This window comes from Aedes aegypti, chromosome 3, assembly GCF_002204515.2.
Source record: "Aedes aegypti strain LVP_AGWG chromosome 3, AaegL5.0 Primary Assembly, whole genome shotgun sequence".
Classification (NCBI taxonomy): domain Eukaryota; kingdom Metazoa; phylum Arthropoda; class Insecta; order Diptera; family Culicidae; genus Aedes; species Aedes aegypti.
The window spans coordinates 116,666,987-116,689,217 of record NC_035109.1 but is presented as its reverse complement, the minus strand read 5'-3'; the positions used below and the strand labels follow the sequence as shown (position 1 = coordinate 116,689,217).

Here is a 22,231-nt window from a genome sequence, read left to right as displayed (position 1 = left end):
CGAGACATAGAACATTTTTTAACGAATACTAGTTTGAAAATCACTCCGTTACCAGGAAAATTGAAAACAAACAGACGTCATTTCGTCTTCGCAAATTGTTTTGAATCTCTAAAATCTAGTCTAGTAACCTTTGATAATGGGCATATCGACATACGGAGAGAAAATTGGGAACAAAAATCACATCGAGATATGGAGATATCGAGATAAGGAGGATATCGAGATATGGAGAGTGAAAATGTGTGCAGAATGAACGGACCGAAAAAATCATCGACATAAGGAGAGATATCGAGATGTAGAACATCGAGATGTGGAGAGTCGACTGTATTAATGTCACTTTAATCTTAAATTGGTTAACATACCGAGAGTAGATAGGCTCTTATGGCGCGGTGATCTGGCAGATGGCGAGATATACTGACGTCCCACGCATCCTCTCATCTATACCTCTTTTACCTCTTAAGCCTCTTGACCTTTTAAAATCTCTTTTTTTTATTATATTCTTACTATTTTTATATGTAATACATCATGTTTTCGACAATCTACTGAACTGGCAAGCTGGGTTTTCACTTCCGAAAGACCGACGAGACAAGCAAGTCAGTTATTTTCTACTAGTGGAATAGCCCGTAGAGCTTTGAACTTATGACATAACCCAATTGTCATTTTCTTTCAAGTTTAACTTCAAATGTTAGGAGAGTCAACCTCTTAGCTAGGCATTGCCATCTACACCACCTTGTTGTGCACAGCATCTTGACTAGCTGTGGCATCGACCCCCCTACGTACCGCTATCTTGGACCACCTCCTCCAAGTAAGGTATTGCCGTGTAGAATACATGTCGAGTATAGCATCCCGACTAGACGGAAGAAACAAGTTTATAACAGAATGTGTTCCCCTGATATGATTTTTTTATATCACCGGTTGTTATAAAACATGTACCGTTAGTAGTTAAAATAACAAAAATTCGAACAAAATTTGCACCAAATTAAACTAAAATATAACAAACCCTGTTACAATTATATCAAAATTATTACAGAATGTGTTGCATGGATGTTACAAAATAACAAAATTATTGCAAACTATGTCACTGTTTATGACATCGGGTGTTATTTGCAACAAACTTGAAAAAGGGATGTCAAAAATATAACAAATGTTGTTATAAATGTGTTACCAATAATATAACAAGTTGAGAACAAAGCCATCTTGATAACAAAATTTTATCAACATCTGTTGCTTTTAACAGCTCCTGATAGGAATGTGTTATAATTTTGTTATGTGGTTCTGGTCGGGATCTCACGCGCCATAGCTGACGACCTCTTAACCACCTCTTAATTGAAGCACAGCCTCCAAATAAGTATTGCCATGTATAATACCTTGTCGATTGTGACATCTCGCGTGCCATAGCATTGTCCCCTCTATCGACCTCGTTATTGGAGCACCACCTCCAAAAATAGCTGAGAAGATACCACATTGACCGGGTAATCGGCCGCAGTGGTTTACGGCACTTCCAGACACACCTCGTGAACATGAAGGGTCTTCGGCTATACTGGGCCGCAACTTCTCCATATACAGCTATGGCTACATTAGGATTGGCTTTGGCGCCGCACCGCTCCTTCACACTCCAGTCGACTTTCGGAGCCGACTCATCCCAGGCCCTTTGCCACAATCGAGGCCTTGTGCACAAAGTGAGTAAGTCGGTATCCGTTAGCCTGTGCCACCAGGAAAAGGCCCTTTGAACCACAAGGTCGGTAAGGCTTTGGTCGCCTGGTCCTAAGTCACCACGTGGAGCAATGGCAACCTTCCGCACTTCACCATCAGTGAAACCACCGGCGAAGATTTAATCGCGCCTGAGCTAATCCTGTGGCCTCAGGAGACTGGAGGAAGTACTGAGGGGTTAGAATTTCGAGGACTGACGAGTCCCCTCTGCTAAAGAGTTCCGAACCATATAGCATGCTTGGGACAATCAACACTCTAGCAACCTTAGTCAAAGTGCAGCGAGAGGCTCCGGATGGATCCGCAGAGTGTTCAACTTGGCGTTGAAGGACTCTTTAACTGCCTTAGCGTGCTCAAAAAACGTAAGTTTGTAATAGATAATGTCACGCCCAGCCGATGCTAACGACGGGGAGACTCGGTCGGTGGTGATGCAAACATGCATAGACGAAGGAAATCATAAAGCCTACGCTATCTGCCCATCGGACCACCGATTCCACAGCTTCTTGCACTTCATGCCTAACTCGCCTCGCGTATTTACCAAACACGACCTGGGTAATATCATCGGCATATACAATAAACTGCACTCCTTTGGGTATACGTTCAAAAATGCTGTTCATCGTAATGAGGAACAGCGTCACTAAGATGACGGACCCTTGCGGGATGCCATTCTCTAACGTCTTCGTGGATGAGATTGCGCCTGCGTTCCAAACCTTGAACGTTCGATTCCGTATAAAGTTTCCATCTCTTCATTGCTTCATGTCATACCGTAGACCTCGGACAAATCGAAGGAGATTGCATCTACGTGCAAATCGTCCGACGAGGCTTTGTCCAATTAATGATCGAGCTCTGAGAAGAACGTCTCCGAGCCGTACCCGCACTGAAATGCGTGTTGTTGTGGGTGGATCCGTTTATGTCTCTCTAACTCCGTTGACAAGCGTTCTATTGTCTTACCGATGCAACTCAGCAACGTGATTGGTCTATATCCCTCTGTTAGCGTCTTATCCTTCCCTGGTTTGGGGATAGGAATAACTAATCCTTCCTTCCACTCCGCAGGAATGACACATATCGTCAGGACCCGGAGCCTTTATAGTGACGTGACTTGACGGCACATTGGAGCTCGTTCAAGTCGAAATCTCTGTTATAGTCTAATTCAAGACTACGACGGCTTTCGTCAGAGTGGTTAAACTCCGCTTCGGCTATCAACTTGGCCCGCAGGAAGCGCTTTTCGCTGTTCGCCGACATCTTGGCGAATTGATGAGCAAAGGCCTCAGCAATCTTCACACGATTTGACATTTCTTTGGACTTAGTTTGCAAAATCAAATTTGATACATTGCAAATTAAGACAGTTATGCGTAGAAATACAGTAGTGGGACAGTTATGCTTTTCATTGAGTTTCCGAACAAAGTCAATTTTTGGTAAGTGTTTTCCAAAACTATGCGTAAAAACAGACTGTTTTTATGAAAAAAATCTAAATGCACAAAAAGCAACATGGAACAATTATGCGTATAACGGCAGCACGCATGGTGTGAAAAAATGCTTATAATTTTGGTCAAAAAACATGTTTTCACTACCAAATGAAATAAACTGTGATTTTGGGCTCTTTTGAAGTTGTTGATGAATTCGTATCGACTATAATACTTTTGTATGAAACGTGTGCTAGTAATACTGCCTACATAATTCTGTGGGTGGAGGTATACATGGAACTTGATGATTTATTTTTGGCCGACGAACATAACATTGTGCTCCGCCTTGTTTGGTGGCTCGAGAGGGTGCTTTAGCGGTTGGCTCGAGTGGGTGGCAACATTATGTTTACGTGCTCAATGAACTTTCACCTTAAGGCTGCATTACCAGAAAATATGAATGTTATTACCAATTTTATGCAAAACATAAATCACCCGAATGGCTAGATACTGTTGCAGTCTGTGAGAGTTGCTGCTCTTGAAGGCTCTTGTGCCACGTACCAAACGAGAGAGTGAATGTTTACATGCATAGGGCTCTCCGAATGCAATGTGCCAACAACTGTTATGGTTCGCGAACTGTTACACTCTCCGAATATGGTTCGATCGGCTTATTCGGATCAAAATCAAACACTGATCAGGGCACACCATTCGGTGAAGGTAAGCACCTTGTGACCGTCGGGGATTTGGAAATAATTAAGGCTTATGATTAGCTGCTTTGTTTTTTGTTTAACTCCGGAAGCGCGCTCATCTTTTCTATGCGAGTGCTGAACGTGTTCAACGAAAACACAGACAAAGAGAAACGGCAAAGATTTTTCGTCGCGAGGTTGCTGGTAGTTGAGCGTCGTTGGTTGCGCTGAGCTGGGGTAGTGACGAAAACTTTTTATTTTTCGTCACCGTCACTGATAGTCTGTCAAATCCGGCGACTAATAACAACTTGGCTCACTAGCGTCACCTAGTGGAAAAACATTAATCTTCTGCATCGAAAACACTCTTTTATTTACATATGAACTTTCTCAGATAACCAAAATTTACATATAACGAAATCCCCTTTGGCGTTATAAGAGGCTTACATGTCCAAAACTTCATGTATAATGTATTGCGAAAATGCTTTCTACGTACAAAAGTGGAGGCGATGTACGTGCATATATTATGTAATGAATAATGGCATACAATGCGAGTGTATAAATTTTCTACCGAACTAATCTGTGATCTTATGTTTAACTTATGATAACAAATGTTGATTCGATAGCAGCAACGGATTGATTCGATTTACTTTGTACGAGTGTACGGGACAAAACATAATGTACAATTTAACTCAGAAAAAAGCGTTTTATGCGAGGGAATTCATTAATCCTAATTTTGTCTACCGTGTTTTCCGAATTCGATGAAGTTTGTATGAATAAACGAGTTATTACATGAACTTTTATGCGACTTCTGGTTGTCTGGGGTCCCCTATACGTCATTTCTAAATTTTCTAAGATATCGGTGAAGTAAATTTTTCATGTTTACTAGCATCCCCTTCTGGCTAAATTTTGAGACTCATGGCTCAAATAAAGATTACTCCTGATCAACTGGAACACGCCATCTTTCTAAGATAATTAGATGCAGAGAAATCTGCGAAACTTAAGTTCCTAGCTCACTAGTCTAATGTCAAAATTTCAAACGTCATGCCCTAATCAATGACAAACTTTGAAGTACAGAACAACTTTGCCGAAGAACCCATGTTTCTAAGTGACCAGAATCATGAGTTATCCGTTAAACAAAAGATTCATACTCACTAGTGCCGCGCTGCCGCTGTCAAAATTTAGAATTTCATACTCTAATAATAATAGTCCTTGACTTACTTAAAAAGTTTGATCCGGAAGATATCCGGAAAACAAATGTTTCATGCTCACTAGCACCGCCTGGTGGCAGAATTCTGAACCTCATAATTTAAATAATGGTATCCCTCGAGCTACTGAACAACTTTGTAGAAGAACTCATTTTTCATAAAAGTTACGAGGGATTTTTTGTTCTTGCTGATTTGGAGCAACATTGATCTCTCGGGTAAAACAGGGTTGGTAACGTTGAAAACCCGCTACTTACTCTTAACCTATTTGAAATTTTTTAAAATTGAAAATGGCTTTAACTGTGGAATACGCCAGAAGGTAGGAAAATTCCTAAAAAAAATCTGTATACTTGGAGTACTATGTCAATTTTGCTGATTTCCACTCATGAAAATTTCAATATCAGAATTGCTTATAGCGATAGCATAGAAAATAAATAATTTTCCTTGCTTATATCAAGAATCATATGTGGCATAAATTTTCGATAGTATCAATAATCAGAAAAGTTGGAAATATGATAAAAACTTGAACAAAACTCAAATTTCGCAAAGAAAAACCCAATTTTTAAAATATGATGAATATGAAATATATCCGTTGAAATATTTCAACGAAAAATGTTGATTGGACACTTTTACGATGAGGGTAATTTTGATCTATGTTACCCTAGGTGGTGATTTAGAGGTGGCTCAAAGACGATGTAGGTTCATATGGAAATTACTATAGAGCAATTTTCAATTTTTCTCTAACAAAAAAACCATCTCGTTTCGTATCAGATTTCATACAAACATATTAAAGCTTATCAACCAACATGATTTCACCAACAGCTCAAATCACAATAACAGTTATAATCTTATAAATACATTTTCTTTATCCCATAGGAAAACTCATTCAACGTTGGATTTTTAAGACTGTTTCGTGCTGCACGATTAATCAAACTACTCCGACAAGGTTATACAATACGAATATTACTTTGGACATTTGTTCAATCATTCAAAGCACTGCCATATGTCTGTTTGCTGATTGCCATGCTATTTTTTATCTACGCAATTATTGGCATGCAGGTATTTTCCATTATCTTTAGTCAATTCAAACTTGTTTCCTCTTTCACAGCGCGCGGCGAACTTGAAGAAATTTAGAAATTATGTCAAGCGATGATTATCAGTAACATTTTGTTTTACATATCAGTTAAATATTTTTTTCTAAATTTAAGTATCATTTTATCAAATTGGTTTTCAAGTATTATGATTTTTTTTTCAAATTTTTAAAAATTGAGCAGGATACTAAGGGTCACATAGAATAGAAACAAAAATAGATCAGCTGAAGAGTGAACATTGATTATCGATTTCCTTAAAAGCTCATTCGGTTTCAATGCTTTACATTAGCTACTCAAGTTAAACAAAAATCGATCATCAGTTTTGAGCATGGCAAACGCTGAGTTTTATTTATCAACTTACAGAGTTTTTGGATATTTCAAATATTTTCAATCCTTCATCAACAGCCATCTTTCGTTTCTGGTTGAGATATCCAAAGTTTTTTCATTCACTGTAATGGTTACGTTTCAAATGTTCGATTTAAATAGTCCGAAGCAAAGTTGAGTTCGAATTTAGAGGATTTCACATTTTCAATAACATTACAATATTTTACATTACGTTTTCTCTTTCCACTAGAATAGATAAATTTAACTTTTCCAATTTCTTTTTGTATCCATTTGTACCATTCAAACCAAACCAAAACCAAATCTGACCAATAACCAAACAAAATCCCAAAAGGTTTTCGGCAACATGAAGTTCGATCCAGACACCGCCTTAAATCGTCATAATAATTTTCAAACCTTTTTCGGAGCGCTACTGCTGCTTTTTCGGTAATGATATACTATGGTTTTTATTTCCTGCCCGTAATATATAGCCCACTCAAAACTCGTAGAAACCACTATCCCAAGCGCAAGCCCAGTCTACAGTTACCTGCCACTCCACAAATACAGTATTCCTTCTCAGTCCAGTTGAATTGACAGTCTTCAATTAAAAACTTGTAAAAATCCCACAGTATGAACCTTTGTTGCTTTACAAACATACTAAATTAACCCATTCTAGTTTGTACTTAAATGTGTACGTGTATGTGATATGTCTGTCCGTTAAGTACCTCGAACACCGTTTAGATTGCGGAGTTCTGCTCGTCAGTGTGTAGAAACAAGTAACTTGTTTCCAACTTGGTTGGAAATTCCCGGTTTGGTTGATGATGAAATTTTAAGTCGGTCAATAAAAATGAGTAATTATGTTCCGTAACTTCGATAGCAAAGTTGCAATTTTATTCCTCGGCATGTTGTAAATAAGTTCCATTAAAAAAGTAAGTTTTAACTGAACAGAAACATTTTAGGTCGAAGGACATCTAGATCGGTCTAGCAAATAGAACTAGATAGGTAGTTAGTGACCCTTGAACAAAACGTAATATACAGTAAGCAAATGCCAGTTGTATTTTTTGAATTATTATTTCTTGGTATAATAATCTAAGTTCTGATTTGCATATGAGTTACTTATCCTGAAGCCCATTTGTATAAAATAGATATCGCTCCTTTGAGTCGCACTTCGCACAAAAAAACGCGCGAAAAAAAGAAAACGTATTCAAAACCACCGAAAACCAAAATAAAACCATAATTTCCCCTATAAACTCGCCTCTGTAAATGTATATGTTGTACGATCGCCATAGGTGTTTGGAAATATTGAACTAGAGCCTGAATCAGCTATCACTAGACACAACAACTTCCGTTCCTTTGTGCAAGGACTGATGCTACTGTTCAGGTAGGTCAACACTCATTTGCTAACATTACAAGAATTCCTAAACTGAAAGAAAAAAAAATGTACTCCATCCACACTCTATCTATGTCTCGCTATCAAAATTAGTCGAATCGTTCGCCTTCCAATAATCACCTCGCTCTATCAATCGAAAAATCTCTAGAACTGTGTGATTACGATTCCTCTCAGTCTGAATGACAATCTTGATTTCCAATCTGAATGTCGATATGTCAACGACAAATGAGTCTTTCATTTGTTTGTTAAACTATGCTCGATATAAAAAGATTTTTGTTTTGTGTGTTTAAATGCAGAGTTTGAGGATTCTTGATTCTATAGTAATAGTTAGGATTCGCTATGGTTATTGGATTGGATGAAATGGTAGAACATAGTTTCTTTTTCATCATATTTGCCAAATTTGTCACTTTCACATGTTGTGTGGCAGGCACTTCCATAGTTTATTCTCAAGGAAGTTCAAAAAATTTTCATTATGATCCTGGATCGATCAGAAACTGAATCTATATACTTTAAGCATGGCTTTGCTTTGTAGCCACGGGCGTTACCACTAGGCTAAGGAAGTCTTTTTTTTTCTTGATAAGCATTGAATTGGCACTAAAAATCATGAAAATTGATTTGATGGGTTATTTATACTTTTTAATTATGATTCTTGGTTTCCGACTAACCAGCTGAGTGGAAGTTTTAACAACTACCGAAAAACTAAGCATTACATATACTTTGAAAATGGATTAAATGGACAAATTGATGTGAAATTTGCGAAAAAATTACACGTCTTCTCCGGTGATAATTGAACTCACGACTAGATTCACTAGGTCACATTACCCTTACACCTCGAGAGGACTCGTAATATAATATCTTCAAGAGTTCCCCAAAAACTCCTTCCCAGATTTTTCCAACAATTTATCTAGAAATTACTCCAGGAATTTCTCCAAGCAGTTCGTCAGAAACTTCTCGTCAATTTTTTCCAAGTGTTTCTTCAAGCATTCCTGCATAAAATTCATCCAGAAATTTTGCAGATATTCTCTCAGAAACTCCCTCAAAGATCTCTACAAAGTATTTTTTAAGATATAACTCAGAATATTTTTGATTTCTACAAAAAATCTTCCATACATTTTTCAGACATTCATCTGGATTATCTTCCAGAAATTCTGCGATATTTTCCAAGAAATCTTTAAATTTCTCAACGTGTAAGTTCAGAAATTCCTCAAGAAAATCTTTCATGGATTCCCATCCGGATTTTCTTTTTTCAGGAATATTTGCTGATATTACTCCGAGTATTCAAAAATTTGGTCCAGAAGTTTCTCTAAGAATTCCATCAGATATCCAAGAATTCAATCCTATTATGTAACAATATCTTCCAGTTCTTCCATCATGGCGTCCTCCAAAAATTCCTCAAATATAAGGCTTCTTCATCCAAGAATTTCGACAGGAATCTATCAGAAATTCTTTCTGAAATTACTCAACAAATTTATTCAGAAATCATTGCAGACCTTTCTCCAGGAATCCATCCAAACGTGTCCTCAAGGGAACTTCCATTAATTCCTGCAGGAGTTCCTCTAGGGAATCCTTCGGACTTTTCAACAAAGATTTCTTCAAATAATTTTACAGAAAATTCTCCAGGGATATTTCCGGAATTCCACTTTTTCCAGAAATTACTCCAAGGATTTCTTTAAAAAATGCTCTAGGTTTTAATAAAGGCTTGTTTATATATTTCATAACGCTTAAATTTGTGTCCACCCAGCCCATCGTAACGTTTTTTGTATTGGTATTGGGAAGTTGCTTAAGATTGGGGAATCCATTGGGGAGTTGCTTAAGATGTTTCTAAAGAAATACCTGAAAAAATCATAAACAAAATTATGCAAACACTACTGGAACATAATTTTGCAAACATCTGGGAAAATATATTAAAGATTTTCTTTCTGATTCCATGAAAAAAGTCAGCAGAAACTTGTGGAGAAATAATTGGAGGATTCTATGCTGAAAAAAACATTAGGAATCACTGGAAGAATCTCTGAAGTAATTTCTGCATAAATCTTTTGGAGAATTCCCAAATCCTGAAGGTATTTCTGGAAAAAAAATACTCTTGAAACTCCAGGAGAAATATTTGCAAATATTCTGGGAGGACTCTGAAATCTCTTGACGAATTTCCAGGGGAATACCTGACGGTGGTATACCTGGAGAAATTGTTCACAAAAATCTAAAAATCTTGGTGTACCTTCAAAGGAATTGTAGGAAGAATCTCTAGAATATTTTCGGAGTCATCGCTGGAAAAATTTCTGTATGAATACCCGGCTATTTAACTGGAAAAAAACGGAAATATGACACAATGAAAAATTTTGACCATTGTGAGCTGAACAAATGACTCTTAGCTTATTTCAGTTTAATAAACTTTTGTTCAGTTACTAATGTTACATGTGAATTCCTGTAGATATTTTTGAAAAATTTCTAAATGATTTATCAAGGAAATTTGTTAAGGAAAATTGTTTAAAAATCTAAAAAAAGCTACTGACTGAATCTCTGAAAGAATACTGAAGGAATCATAAAAAAAACTTCTGGCAAAATCCCAGAAAATTTCTGGTGGAAGCTTGAAAGTAATTTCAAGAGTAAAGCTTTAAAAATTCAGGAGCAATCTCTGGAGGAATACATAGAGTAGTTTCTGAAGCACCTTCTGGAAATATTTCTGGACGGATTCCTAGTGGAATCACTGGTGGAGTTCTTATAAAAAAAACCTGGCAGCAATTCCTACAGAAGTTCCTGAAGTAAATAGAGTATTTCACGGAAACATCCTGATGGAATTCGTTAAAGATGTTCTATAGATATTACTGGATGTATTAATTGATATTACTGGATGTATTGCTGAAGGAATTCCTTGAGAAATTTCTGTAAAATCTGTGGATTACTTTATGGACTCTCTGTAGGATTTTCAGAGGTATCTTGTGTATGAATATCAGAAAAAATCTTGAAAGCATTTCAGTGAGAATTAGTTATAGAACTTATAGAAGAATCCTCAGAGCAATTTCCGAATCCTCCCTGTAGGATTTTTTGGAAATATTCTTAAAGGAATGTCTATAAGGATACTTAGATACATTCCCAGAGGAATTTTAAAACAAATTCGAGAAAGAGTTTCTGGAGGATATGTCAATAAATCTGGGGAGTTCTTTAAAAAAATAGCTTCAGCTTCATAGTCATTTATGAAGAACCTCTGTGGTTAATTTATAAAGAATTTACTGGATTAATTTTTAATGTTAATCTCTGGAGGAATTTCTGAAGTAATTTCTAAAGAACTGTAAAGAACTGTAAAAATAATGCAAATCTGGAGGATGATTTGGAGGAGAATTGGAATATTATGGACGGACTTTTTGATAAATCTCTGATGATAAATTCATTAGGAATTTCTAGCGCAATTTTTGCAGAAAACTCTGGATAAATCTGGAATATTTTCTGGAAGAATCCCTGGATTACATATATGTGGAATTTCAGAAATAATCCCTAAGAATCTTCTGGTAAAACTTCTAAAATAATTGAGAAAGGAATTCCTGGAATATTTTCTGGAGGAATTCTCTTATAATTGTCAGGAAGTATTCTTGTAGGAGAAAAACCTCAAGATAGTTCATGAAAGATTTTCGTTTGGCATCTCTCGAGAATTTCCTGAAGAATTCACTGCAAAATTCGCTGAAGGAATCTTTGAAGGATTCTCTTCCGAAATTTCAGAAGGAAGCACTGACAGAAATGCTGGAGGATTTTTTTGGGTAATTCTTGGTAAAATTTACGGATGTATTCCTGGTGTCATATCTGAAAGAAATTCAAAAGAAATCTCTGATGGTCACTCTTGTCCTACCAATGTACCTGGTGTAATTTCTGCAGAATACTTTGGATAAATCCCTGAAGAAATTTCTCCAGGAGTCCCTGAAGAAGTATCTGGAGGAATTCCTTATTGAATTCTTTCTACGAATTTTTAAATCAAGAAATCCTTTAGTAAGTTTAACAACTACCGAAAGCTAAACATTACATATATTTTGCAATTGGATTAAATGGACAAATTGATGTGAAGTTTTGCGAAAAAGTTACACTTCTTCTCAGTGAGAATCGAACTCACGACTCCCTGATCTCTAGTTAGGGCGCGTTACCACTACGCCTTGAGAGGTCCCATGAACGCAGAAGTTAACCTGAATTTGATTTCAGCTCAATAATCACGTGGTCCTCTTTCGCAAAGTGCACCTCTTTCGGAAGAATTATATGCCCATCCAAACACAACACTTTCTATATATATCCAATGCCTAGCCCGAGAGCGCATTGTTTTTTATGTATGGAAATAGCACACTACACTAGCCAGCAACTGCGCTGGCTGAAGTTTCTATTGTGTGGGCTTCCAATGGGTCGCGACGTTCTCAAACGACCGGTTACGGAACATGAGTCCGTTGCTCGATAAATACTTGTTTTTAATTATGAATCGTGGTTTACGGCTAACCAGCGACGGAGTCTTGATGATGTGTCACAAACGATGATGAGCGAGATGCTGGAAGAAGTGGTGATATCGATGATGGAAATAATTGACGCAATCGATGACCGGATGAGCGGAGTCAAACTGCAGATAGCTCACCACAAAACAGAGATACCTTTTTTTTTTTTTTTTTTTTTTTTTTTTTTTTTTTTTTTTTTTTTTTTTTTTTTTTTTTTTTAATTTCGTTATTAGTATCAGTCCAAACATTACATTCTAGGTGTTCTGTGTTATTTGACAACACTATCATCCTAATTTGGTAAAACAAATTTAAGATTTAATTAACATTTTGTTAACAACATATTACATTTCATTTGCCGTAGCAGTTCAGTTTTTTTACAGGTGAGTTGATTTCACCTGCTTATAAGAGAAAAAAAAAACGTTTTTAATATACTTAACCTAACTTAACCTAAACATATAACGCATTAATCGTGGCAATAGAAGATTGTAACGATTTTTGCCTGAAATTATTAATGATTGTGTTTGACATTTGTTCCAATGTTTCAACATTGGATATTCTATGTAACTCATTGGTACTATACCAGGGAGGAAGCCTCAGAATCATTTTCAAAATTTTATTTTGAATTCTCTGCAGAGCTTTCTTCCTGGTATTACAACAGCTAGTCCATATTGGTACAGCATACAACATGGCTGGCCTGAAAATTTGTTTGAATATCAACAGCTTGTTCTTAAGACAAAGTTTTTATTTTCTATTAATAAGGGGATAGAGACATTTTACATATTTATTACATTTGGCTTGAATGCCCTCAATGTGATTTTTGAAAGTTAAATTCTTATCTAGCATGAGCCCTAGATACTTAACTTCATCTGACCAATTTATTGGAACCCCTCTCATCGTGACAACATGTCTACTTGAAGGTTTCAAATAAAGAGCTTTTGGTTTATGTGGGAATATTATTAGTTGAGTTTTGGAAGCATTAGGAGAAATCTTCCATTTTTGCAAGTATGAAGAAAAAATATCCAAACTTTTTTGCAATCGACTACAGATAACACGCAGACTTCGTCCTTTGGCGGAAAGGCCTGTGTCATCCGCAAACAAAGATTTTTGACATCCCTGGGGTAGCTCAGGTAAGTCAGATGTGAAAATATTGTATAATATTGGTCCCAAAATGCTTCCTTGAGGAACACCAGCTCTTACAGGAAGTCTTTCAGATCTGGAGTTCTGATAATTAACCTGAAGTGTACGATTTGACAGATAACTTTGAATTATTCTAACAATGTATGTTGGAAAATTAAAGTTTTTTAATTTTACAATCAAACCTTCATGCCAAACACTGTCGAATGCTTTTTCTATGTCTAGAAGAGCAAGACCAGTAGAATAGCCTTCAGATTTGTTGGAACGGATCAAATTTGTTACACGTAAAAGTTGATGAGTGGTCGAATGTCCATGGCGGAATCCGAACTGTTCATTGGCAAAAATTGAATTTTCGTTGATGTGGGTCATCATTCTGTTCAAAATAACCCTTTCAAAAAGTTTACTGATGGAGGAAAGCAAACTGATTGGACGATAGCTAGAAGCTTCTGCAGGATTTTTGTCTGGTTTTAAAATTGGAACAACCTTAGCATTTTTCCATTTGTCAGGAAAATATGCTAATTGAAAACATTTGTTAAATATATCAACTAAAAATGATAAGCTACTTTCTGGAAGTTTCTTGATGAGGATGTAGAAAATTCCATCATCGCCAGGAGCTTTCATGTTTTTGAATTTTTTAATAATAGTTCTCACTTCTTCCAAATCAGTCTCCCAGGCATTTTCGAAAACGTTCTCTTGATTGAGAATGTTTTCGAACTCCTGAGTAACTTCATTTTCAATTGGACTAGTAAGTCCTAAATTAAAATTGTGCGCACTTTCAAACTGCATAGCAAGTTTTTGAGCTTTTTCGCAATTAGTTAGTAATAATTTGTTTTCCTCTTTCAATGCCGGTATTGGCTTCTGAGGTTTTTTCAAGATTTTCGATAATTTCCAAAATGGCTTAGAGCCAGGGTCCAATTGAGAAATTTTATTTTCAAAATGTTTGTTTCTTAATTGAGCAAAACGTTTCTTGATTTCTTTCTGCAAATCCTGCCATATAATTTTCATAGCAGGATCGCGAGTGCGTTGAAATTGCCTTCTCCTCACGTTTTTAAGACGGATCAAGAGTTTAAGATCATCGTCTATAATCACGGATTCAAATTTTACTTCACATTTTGGAATTGCAATGCTCCGGGCTTCAACAATGGAATTTGTTAAATTTTCAAGAGCATTGTCAATATCAAGTTTAGTTTCTAAAGAAATGTTAACATCAAGATTAGAGTCAACATACGTTTCATATATATTCCAGTCGGCTCGTAAATAATTGAAAGTGGAGCTGATAGGATTGAGAATCGCTTCTTGGGATATTTGAAATGTAACAGGGACATGATCAGAATCAAAATCAGCATGAGTAATCAGTTGGCTACAAAGATGACTAGAGTCGGTTAAGACCAAATCAATCGTAGATGGATTTCTAGAAGAGGAAAAACATGTGGGGCTATCAGGGTATTGAATTGAGAAATATCCTGAAGAGCACTCATCAAATAAAATTCTGCCGTTGGAATTACTTTGAGAATTATTCCATGACCGATGTTTGGCATTAAAGTCACCAATGACAAAAAATTTTGACTTATTGCGAGTCAATTTACGCAAGTCAGTTTGGAGCAAATTAACTTGCTGCCCAGAGCATTGAAAAGGCAAATAGGCAGCTATGAAAGTATATTTACCAAACTGTGTTTCAACAGAAACACCTAAAGTTTCAAAAACTTTAGTTTCAAATGATGAAAACAGTTGATGTTTTATACGCCTATGAATGATGATTGCAACTCCCCCACATGCCCCATCAAGTCGATCGTTACGATAAACAAAAAAGTTAGGATCTCTTTTGAGTTTAGATCCTGGTTTTAAATACGTTTCTGTAATAACTGCTATATGCACGTTATTAACCGTAAGAAAATTAAACAGCTCGTCCTCTTTACCATTCAGAGAACGAGCATTCCAATTTAAAATATTTAAATTATTATTTGGATCCATTAGAAAAACGTAATCCAATAACAATTTGATTTGTAAATTTTACACCTACTTGGACTGCTTCAGTCATAGTGGTGGCTTTGAACATTGCATCAATCATTAGATTCAATTGTTCAGTTAGAAAATTAAAATCAGAGGCAGACATGTCATGTGATTTCCCATTGGAATTTCCGGTAGACGAAGAAGCGGAGTTACCTGTGGCGGTAGGGTTTTTTCCATTTGATTTGAAACAAGTAGAATGGGTACCCATGGATCGAACAGGGGAGGAATTCGAATTTCCTGCTACGATATCGGCAAAGGATTTACCGTGGGTAGATACATTCGAAATAGAAAGACTCGAACGGCTACCCGACGGATTAAAATTAGTTTGTGAATGAGCATGATTATGATCTTCCTGATGGGTATGATTCATGATCAAGCGATCGTTAACTGAAAAATGAGCATTGTTCGATGCTCTACCAGGCAAATTCCGGAAACGACCGTTATCGTAACGGATATTATCTTTCATCTGCCTGGCACGAGCCTCAATGACCTTTTTGCGTGAAGGACAATTCCAAAAATTGGACTTATGGTTAGCCCCGCAATTACAACATATGAATTTGGTGGTATCTTCCTTCACTGGACAGACGTCTTTGGCGTGAGAAGAACCTCCGCAAATCATGCATTTAGCATCCATGCGACAATTTTTTGTACCATGACCCCACTTTTGGCACCGACGGCACTGAGTAGGGTTCTGGTAATTTCCTCCAGGTTTCTGGAAATGTTCCCATGCCACACGGACATCAAACAAAAGTTTTGCTTTTTCTAAAGCTTTAATATTATTTAGTTCTTTTTTGTTAAAGTGAACTAAATAAAATTCTTGAGAAAGCCCTTTCCGAACAATGCCAGATTGGGTTCTTTTTTTCATAATGATTACTTGGACTGGGGAAAATCCAAGTATATCATTTATTCCATTTTTGATCTCTTCAGGTGATTTATAGTCACTTGAGAGACCTTTCAAGACCACTTTGAACAAACGTTCAGTTTTGTCGTCATAAGTAAAAAATTTGTGCTTCTTCTCTTCAAGATGTTTGAGAAGAAGTTCGCGATCTTTAAGAGTTTCCGGCAAAACGCGACAGTCTCCTTTCTTTGCGATTTGGAAGGAAACCTTGATTCCCCTAATGGAGTTCAAGATCTCCTGCCTAAATCCCCCAAATTCGGAACAACTGACCACGATAGGCGGCACTCTTTGCTTCCTCACTTGAATCAAAGAGCCTGGGCTAGAGGCTGCTTCGATTTGGTGTTCGGAAAATTTGTCTAGAGCATCGAACTGATTGCTCATTTCGATACAATTATTCATTTCACCCTTGGAAGAAAGTTCGCATTCCGGGGAAACGTCCTTTCTTCCATTCTTGCCACGTGTAGTGACAGTTTTAAAACCCACTTTTTTGGAAGGAAGTAGTGAATTCAGAGATTCACCCTTCCTTTTGTTAGTTGTTGATACCATGTTTAATTAATAAACGAAAGAAGACGTGACCTTCGAAAGGTTTTTTCCCAAGACGGTGTCCAAGAAGGATTACCACCGCTAGCTTTCGCCAACGGGTCCAACGAAAAATCGAAGGCACGGGTCCAAACAAGGATCGTAAAGGGATCAATAGTAGAAAAAATAGTACTGAAAAGTACTGTTTTAGTAGCACTGAAAAGTACCGTTTTTAGTTTTAGCACTGAAAAGTACTGTTTTTGTAGCACTGAAAAGTACTGTTTTATTGCTTTAGGTAGTTTTTAAGAAAACTTCCAAGAGCAGAGAGAATTCGTGTACGCACAGCACGAAGGTACGATGCGCACTAAACAGAGATACTGCTAGTCAGCAACTGCAAGGTGGTTCATCAGATGGAGGTCAACATAGGATGTTATGTGATTGCACCAAAGCGCGCATTGAAGCATCTGGGAGTAATGATCGACGATCGGCTGAATTTGAAAAGCCACGTGGATTACGCATGCGAAAAGTCCGAGAAGGTAATGAACGCCAAACTTAGGCGGTCCTAGTAGCAGTACGAGTAGTCTGCTAGCTAACGGTTAGTCATCGATACTGAGGTATTGAGTTCACTTTGGCGAAGAATATCGAGTGCTACCAACGAAGAGATGTCAGAAACTTACGGAAGATGGTCGGATCTATGGCAACGTGGCAACACGAGCGGGACTGCGCGGAGAAAGGAAGATGAACCCATCGGCGCATTCCAAACCTGTCGACGTGGATGAATAGGAAGCATGGAGACGTGAACTTCTACCTGACACAGTTCCTATTAGGTCATGGATGTTTCACAAAATATCTCCTTAGATTCTGGCGCACAGAGTCACCACAATGCCCAGACTGCCCAAATATCCAGGAGACACCGCAACATGTAGTTTTTGACTGCCCAAGATTCGCGGAAGTGCGGAACGAAATGCAAAGACAGAGATGTAAACCCCGACAACATCGTGCAGAAAATGTGTCAACACGTAAGTACGTGGCACGCGGTGCTCAGAGCGATACCGCATATCATGTCATCGCTGCAAAAAAAAGACCAGAAGGCCTCGGGCCGCGATCGAAGTAGGCTAGATCCTCCGTCGGCTGCTAGGCCGAGTAGTTCGAGCGTCACCTAGTATCGGTGATAAGTAATCGAGGCGACTACGAACCGAAAGTCTCCCTTCACCGGAATCGCAGGACTGACCTCGCATGTACTCGGTCAGCTTCTGAGTAGACTAAGTCCACCGTAGGGAAATAGCTTAGAAGATCGCGAAACAGCACCGGCAAATGATCGTCGGGTCGCCTATGAACCGAAAGCTTCCTTCAACCGGAATCGCAAAACCGACCTTGGCGTCTGCGTGGATAGCAATGGTTCGGAAGATCTTCCGCCGTCGGGGAAATCTTCGTTGAAATAGGATAGGTCCACCACCGGGGACTACTCTGAGTAGTACGTAGCGTATCACCGGCTTGATTAGTCGGAGCGCCAGTGAACCGGAAGCCATCATCCAACCGGAAACGCTGGGCCGACTTTGGCACTCTACCGGTCAACAACGGAGTAGGAACAACGCTTAACGTTACCGGTTCCGGGAGATATTCGTCAATCGGGGAACACTCCATCGGAGTAGGCTAGCTTCAGCGTCGGGAGCTACGCCGAGTAGCAGCGATCACGATGAACCGTCGGCTTTGACTCGGCCGGGAGCTTGCGTGTAGATAACATTGAACAGTGTATAAAGACAAAGTGCAGTGTATTGCTGTAAAGACAAAGTGCAGTGTATTGCTGCTAGTTCAGCAACACATACAGAACATAGCTTTTCATATATGAGGAAGCCGCTATGAAAAATATTGTAAATTAGTGGGTTCATCGAAATTTGCTCATCACTGAAGAACTGTCTATTTTCGCTAACATGTACGATCAAAATTTAAATTGGGGAAACATAAAAATTGATTTGATAGTTAGTATGTAACAACCAGTCATTCTACCAATCCAATAGCCTTGACAAGCGTATACCAACAAAGTGGAAATGTTATCTCATCTTCATAATAGTCCTATCGATAAAACCATAATCTTAACTAGCAATAGATAGGATAGAACATCGGACATATTTAGAAAAACAAACAGGACCAAGACGGTCCGGCAACATCACTGATTTTGATCTAGTATTTTTCTCTACATTCGAACGTGAATTTTACACTCTCCTAGAAAATCAGTTATACCATGAATCAGAAAAAGCATAACCGATAGTTTTTGCACTCTACATAGCGACTGATAGAACCCTAGTGAGATGAGTAAATCTTAGGACTATTACAGCCCAAAAACAGGTACTAGTAGCTGGTTATGACCTAGATTACCCACCCCAATTCTCCAATTTAGAGTCGTGCTAGGATCGACGCCTCTCTCAGCCCCAGTTTTCAGGCACAGTATGATTGCTGAGTGAAACGATCCTGCACACTGGATCACTGGAGTTAGATCATCTTGAGAGATAGGAGGAATCTCCCATAGGAGTATATGTTTCTATTATTTTTATATTTTTAGATCAGAATCTCATTATTAGTTTCTGGTGTAAATCCCAGATTTCAAGTTTTTCTATTTTCTTCGAGGATTTCAATTCAAATAATGTGATTTATTACTATTATTTACCTCATAACAAAATTAGGAATTTCAAAACCAATAATATTGAGCCGTCTCCGGCAAAATCTAGAGTGAAATTGTATCAAAATTATTAATTGTTTATTATTGTGATAAGTAAAGTTTACAAGATAAGTCAATTGTATTGCAGATTACTAGAATTGAAATCCTTTTTTTTTTGTACAGATATGCATCCATTGTTCATGCTTAACGGGCCCTTGTTTCATTCTCTAGATTCGTAAATGATTGTACCTTAGAAAATATTTTAGGCATCGATTATTAGTTCAATAGCCAACTTGACAACTTAGAGAATTCTTGTTAATGCTAGTTTCATATAGTAGTTTTTGCTAGTTTCAACTCGATTGACCTAGTTTTCCTTTCCATAATTAGAGTTCCTTAGCTAGATTAGCGTTTCACTACTGCGTCTACATCAACCGTTAAAAATAGTCAAAATAAATTTCGTCACTGGCGGAAATTTGCAAAAGGAATGAGCAACGTTTGAATTGCAATTGTCGCGAAAATAATCCTTGTGCAAATTTCAAGCCATTATGCAAAGCATTTGTTAGCATAAATAAGCTTTTATATTAAATCAGCGACCATGAGTCGAACCTAAAAGCCAAGCACACAGCCTTTTCAGCTATAATACCCAAATCTTAATTCACACTACCAAAAACACCACAACACAAAAGAATGATCAATTTACACCTTCCTTTTAGTCGCTAAGCTCGTTATAACAAGATCGCCAAATAGATTCTTTTTCAACTAATGTACTGTACTTTCTCATCAACGATACTGTAATGACATCATCACGGAAACGCACTATATCCAGATGTGCAACGGGCGAGTCGTGGCCGAACATTATGCTGGCATGTCTCAAAGGGAGACCCTGTGACCCGAGAGCAGGCAAATCGAACGAAACCTGTGGATCGACACTGGCCTATGCGTACTTTGTGTCGTTCATCTTCTTCTGTTCGTTTCTCGTAAGTATAGAAATATGTTACAAATTATCTTCTGCTGAAATATTCGTACTTTTGAGTATTTTAACATATCTGCATTAGTGAGATTTTCTTTATAGGCGAAACAATTATTTAATATGGAAAAATCTTTTCAACAATCCCAGAGATCTTAAAATGTTCTCAGGAATTTCTGTAAACAAAATCTCCAAGTTTATCTCGAAATGGTGCTTTCAAGAGTTCTTTTCATGATTTCATCGGAAATTCTAGCGTACATTTTTAAAAAGACCTAAGTAAAATGAGAAATTTTCTCCTCTCGCTTTATTTCGATTATAACAGTGCAATACTAAAGATTCTGAGAAGTTTTTCACTATAGATAGAAAGACAATGTCCTTGGCTAGCATTTCATGAAAAAACGCAAGAGAGGGGGTTAATATGGGTCAGCTGTTGATTAAGGAGAAAGTAAACAAAGAGAGGCTCCTTTGGAAACTTCGCGCGAAAATTTTCACAGGAATACGGGTGCACACCTTAATTATAATTCATTCATTTCCTGAGAAAAACGTACACGCAAACATTAGTACTGATATTTGAGCCTCTGAGTATTTTTCCCCTGGATTTTCTTAAAGATTTAAAACAGTTCCATCTAGATATTCTGTGAAAAAATACACAACTATTATTTTTTTTCCAAAATCGCTATGAAATTCATGAAGAGATTTTCAATAAGTTTATTATTATACCTGTTGCATTTTAGAAATGTATCTATCGAAATCTGTTTAATGATTCTTACAGGAATATCACTAGGCATAGTTTCAAGTATTATTTCAATGATTCCCTATAAGATCCTATAAGACGAGATTTTCTTTGAAATGTTGTTGGAGGGAGCCATCGTAGTAATTTAGAAATTTTGTTCTTGGTGTGGTATCATGAGTCGATTTTTTTTTTGAAATATTTTTAAAGATTTTTTAAGAAGTACATCCAAGGATACCTTCATGGATTCGGAAAGGAAATCGTTTTAAAATCATGTACAAATTCCTGAAGGAACTTCAGAACCTATTCGATCATAAAAGGACGACACATTTTAAGCAACCATAGATATCGTTTCTTAATATGATTTAAAACAGAATGTGTTATAAATTATTGCCGATTATGTGTTAAAGTAGTAAAATTTATATTTGTCCTTCGTATTTCCTGAAATGATATCACAATTATAACAAGTTGTTTCATCTAGGATGCGACGGCCCAACGTTGTGATTATTTAATTAAACGACGGGACTCCGGGCGACGAGGAAGAACAAACTGATTACTACAGTTGACGATTTAGTTCTCCCCACCGAGAGGCAGTGCTCCTGCTCGGTGAGGGATATGATAAGCACACTAAAAATACATTCATTCGCTTGCACCTTTTATACCGTTTTGACTCATATTCCGAACACTTAAGGCCAAGAGTGACTTCAAATGCATCTGATTGGCATAAATTAGCCGATATTTGTGTAAATTTTAATTTCTTCGCAAAGTCTAACTGTTAGCTATTGGGTGTACCGATAACAATGTTGATTTAATTAGTTTAAGTACTGTTTTTACGTAAAAGTATGGAACAACATTTTGATTCAAATGCCGAACACTGTGTTAATTCTGTCTCATATTCCGAACATCTTGATTCAAATTCCGAACAGCACGAGTAAATCGTATTCAAATGAATAATTTCGCAAATAAATTTATCTGAGCTTGTTCTACTAGTCTTAAACTAGAGAATCATCACTACTCTTGCTGTATAAACTATATTGGAGACCCCAGGGCTGAAAATCTCAAT

General features: G+C 37.3%; 1 protein-coding gene across 16 annotated transcripts in view; it reads left to right on the top strand.

Moving 5' to 3' along the window:
- LOC5564339 (voltage-dependent calcium channel type A subunit alpha-1) overlaps positions 1 to 22,231 on the top strand; it is a 481,779-nt gene that overhangs the window by 368,222 nt on the left and 91,326 nt on the right. For 15 of the 16 annotated variants that reach the window (XR_002502607.1, XM_021854669.1, XM_021854670.1 and 12 more), the window contains 3 exons: positions 5,869 to 6,051; positions 7,694 to 7,785; positions 20,298 to 20,448. Coding sequence is in view for 15 of the 16 variants with exons in the window: in XM_021854669.1 (XP_021710361.1) it covers positions 5,869 to 6,051; positions 7,694 to 7,785; positions 20,298 to 20,448 (426 nt within the window). In the remaining variant the exon portion in view is untranslated. Of the gene's footprint in view, positions 1 to 5,868; positions 6,052 to 6,759; positions 6,852 to 7,693; positions 7,786 to 20,297; positions 20,449 to 22,231 lie in introns of all 16 variants that reach the window. The other variant, XM_021854667.1, reaches the window with a different exon arrangement.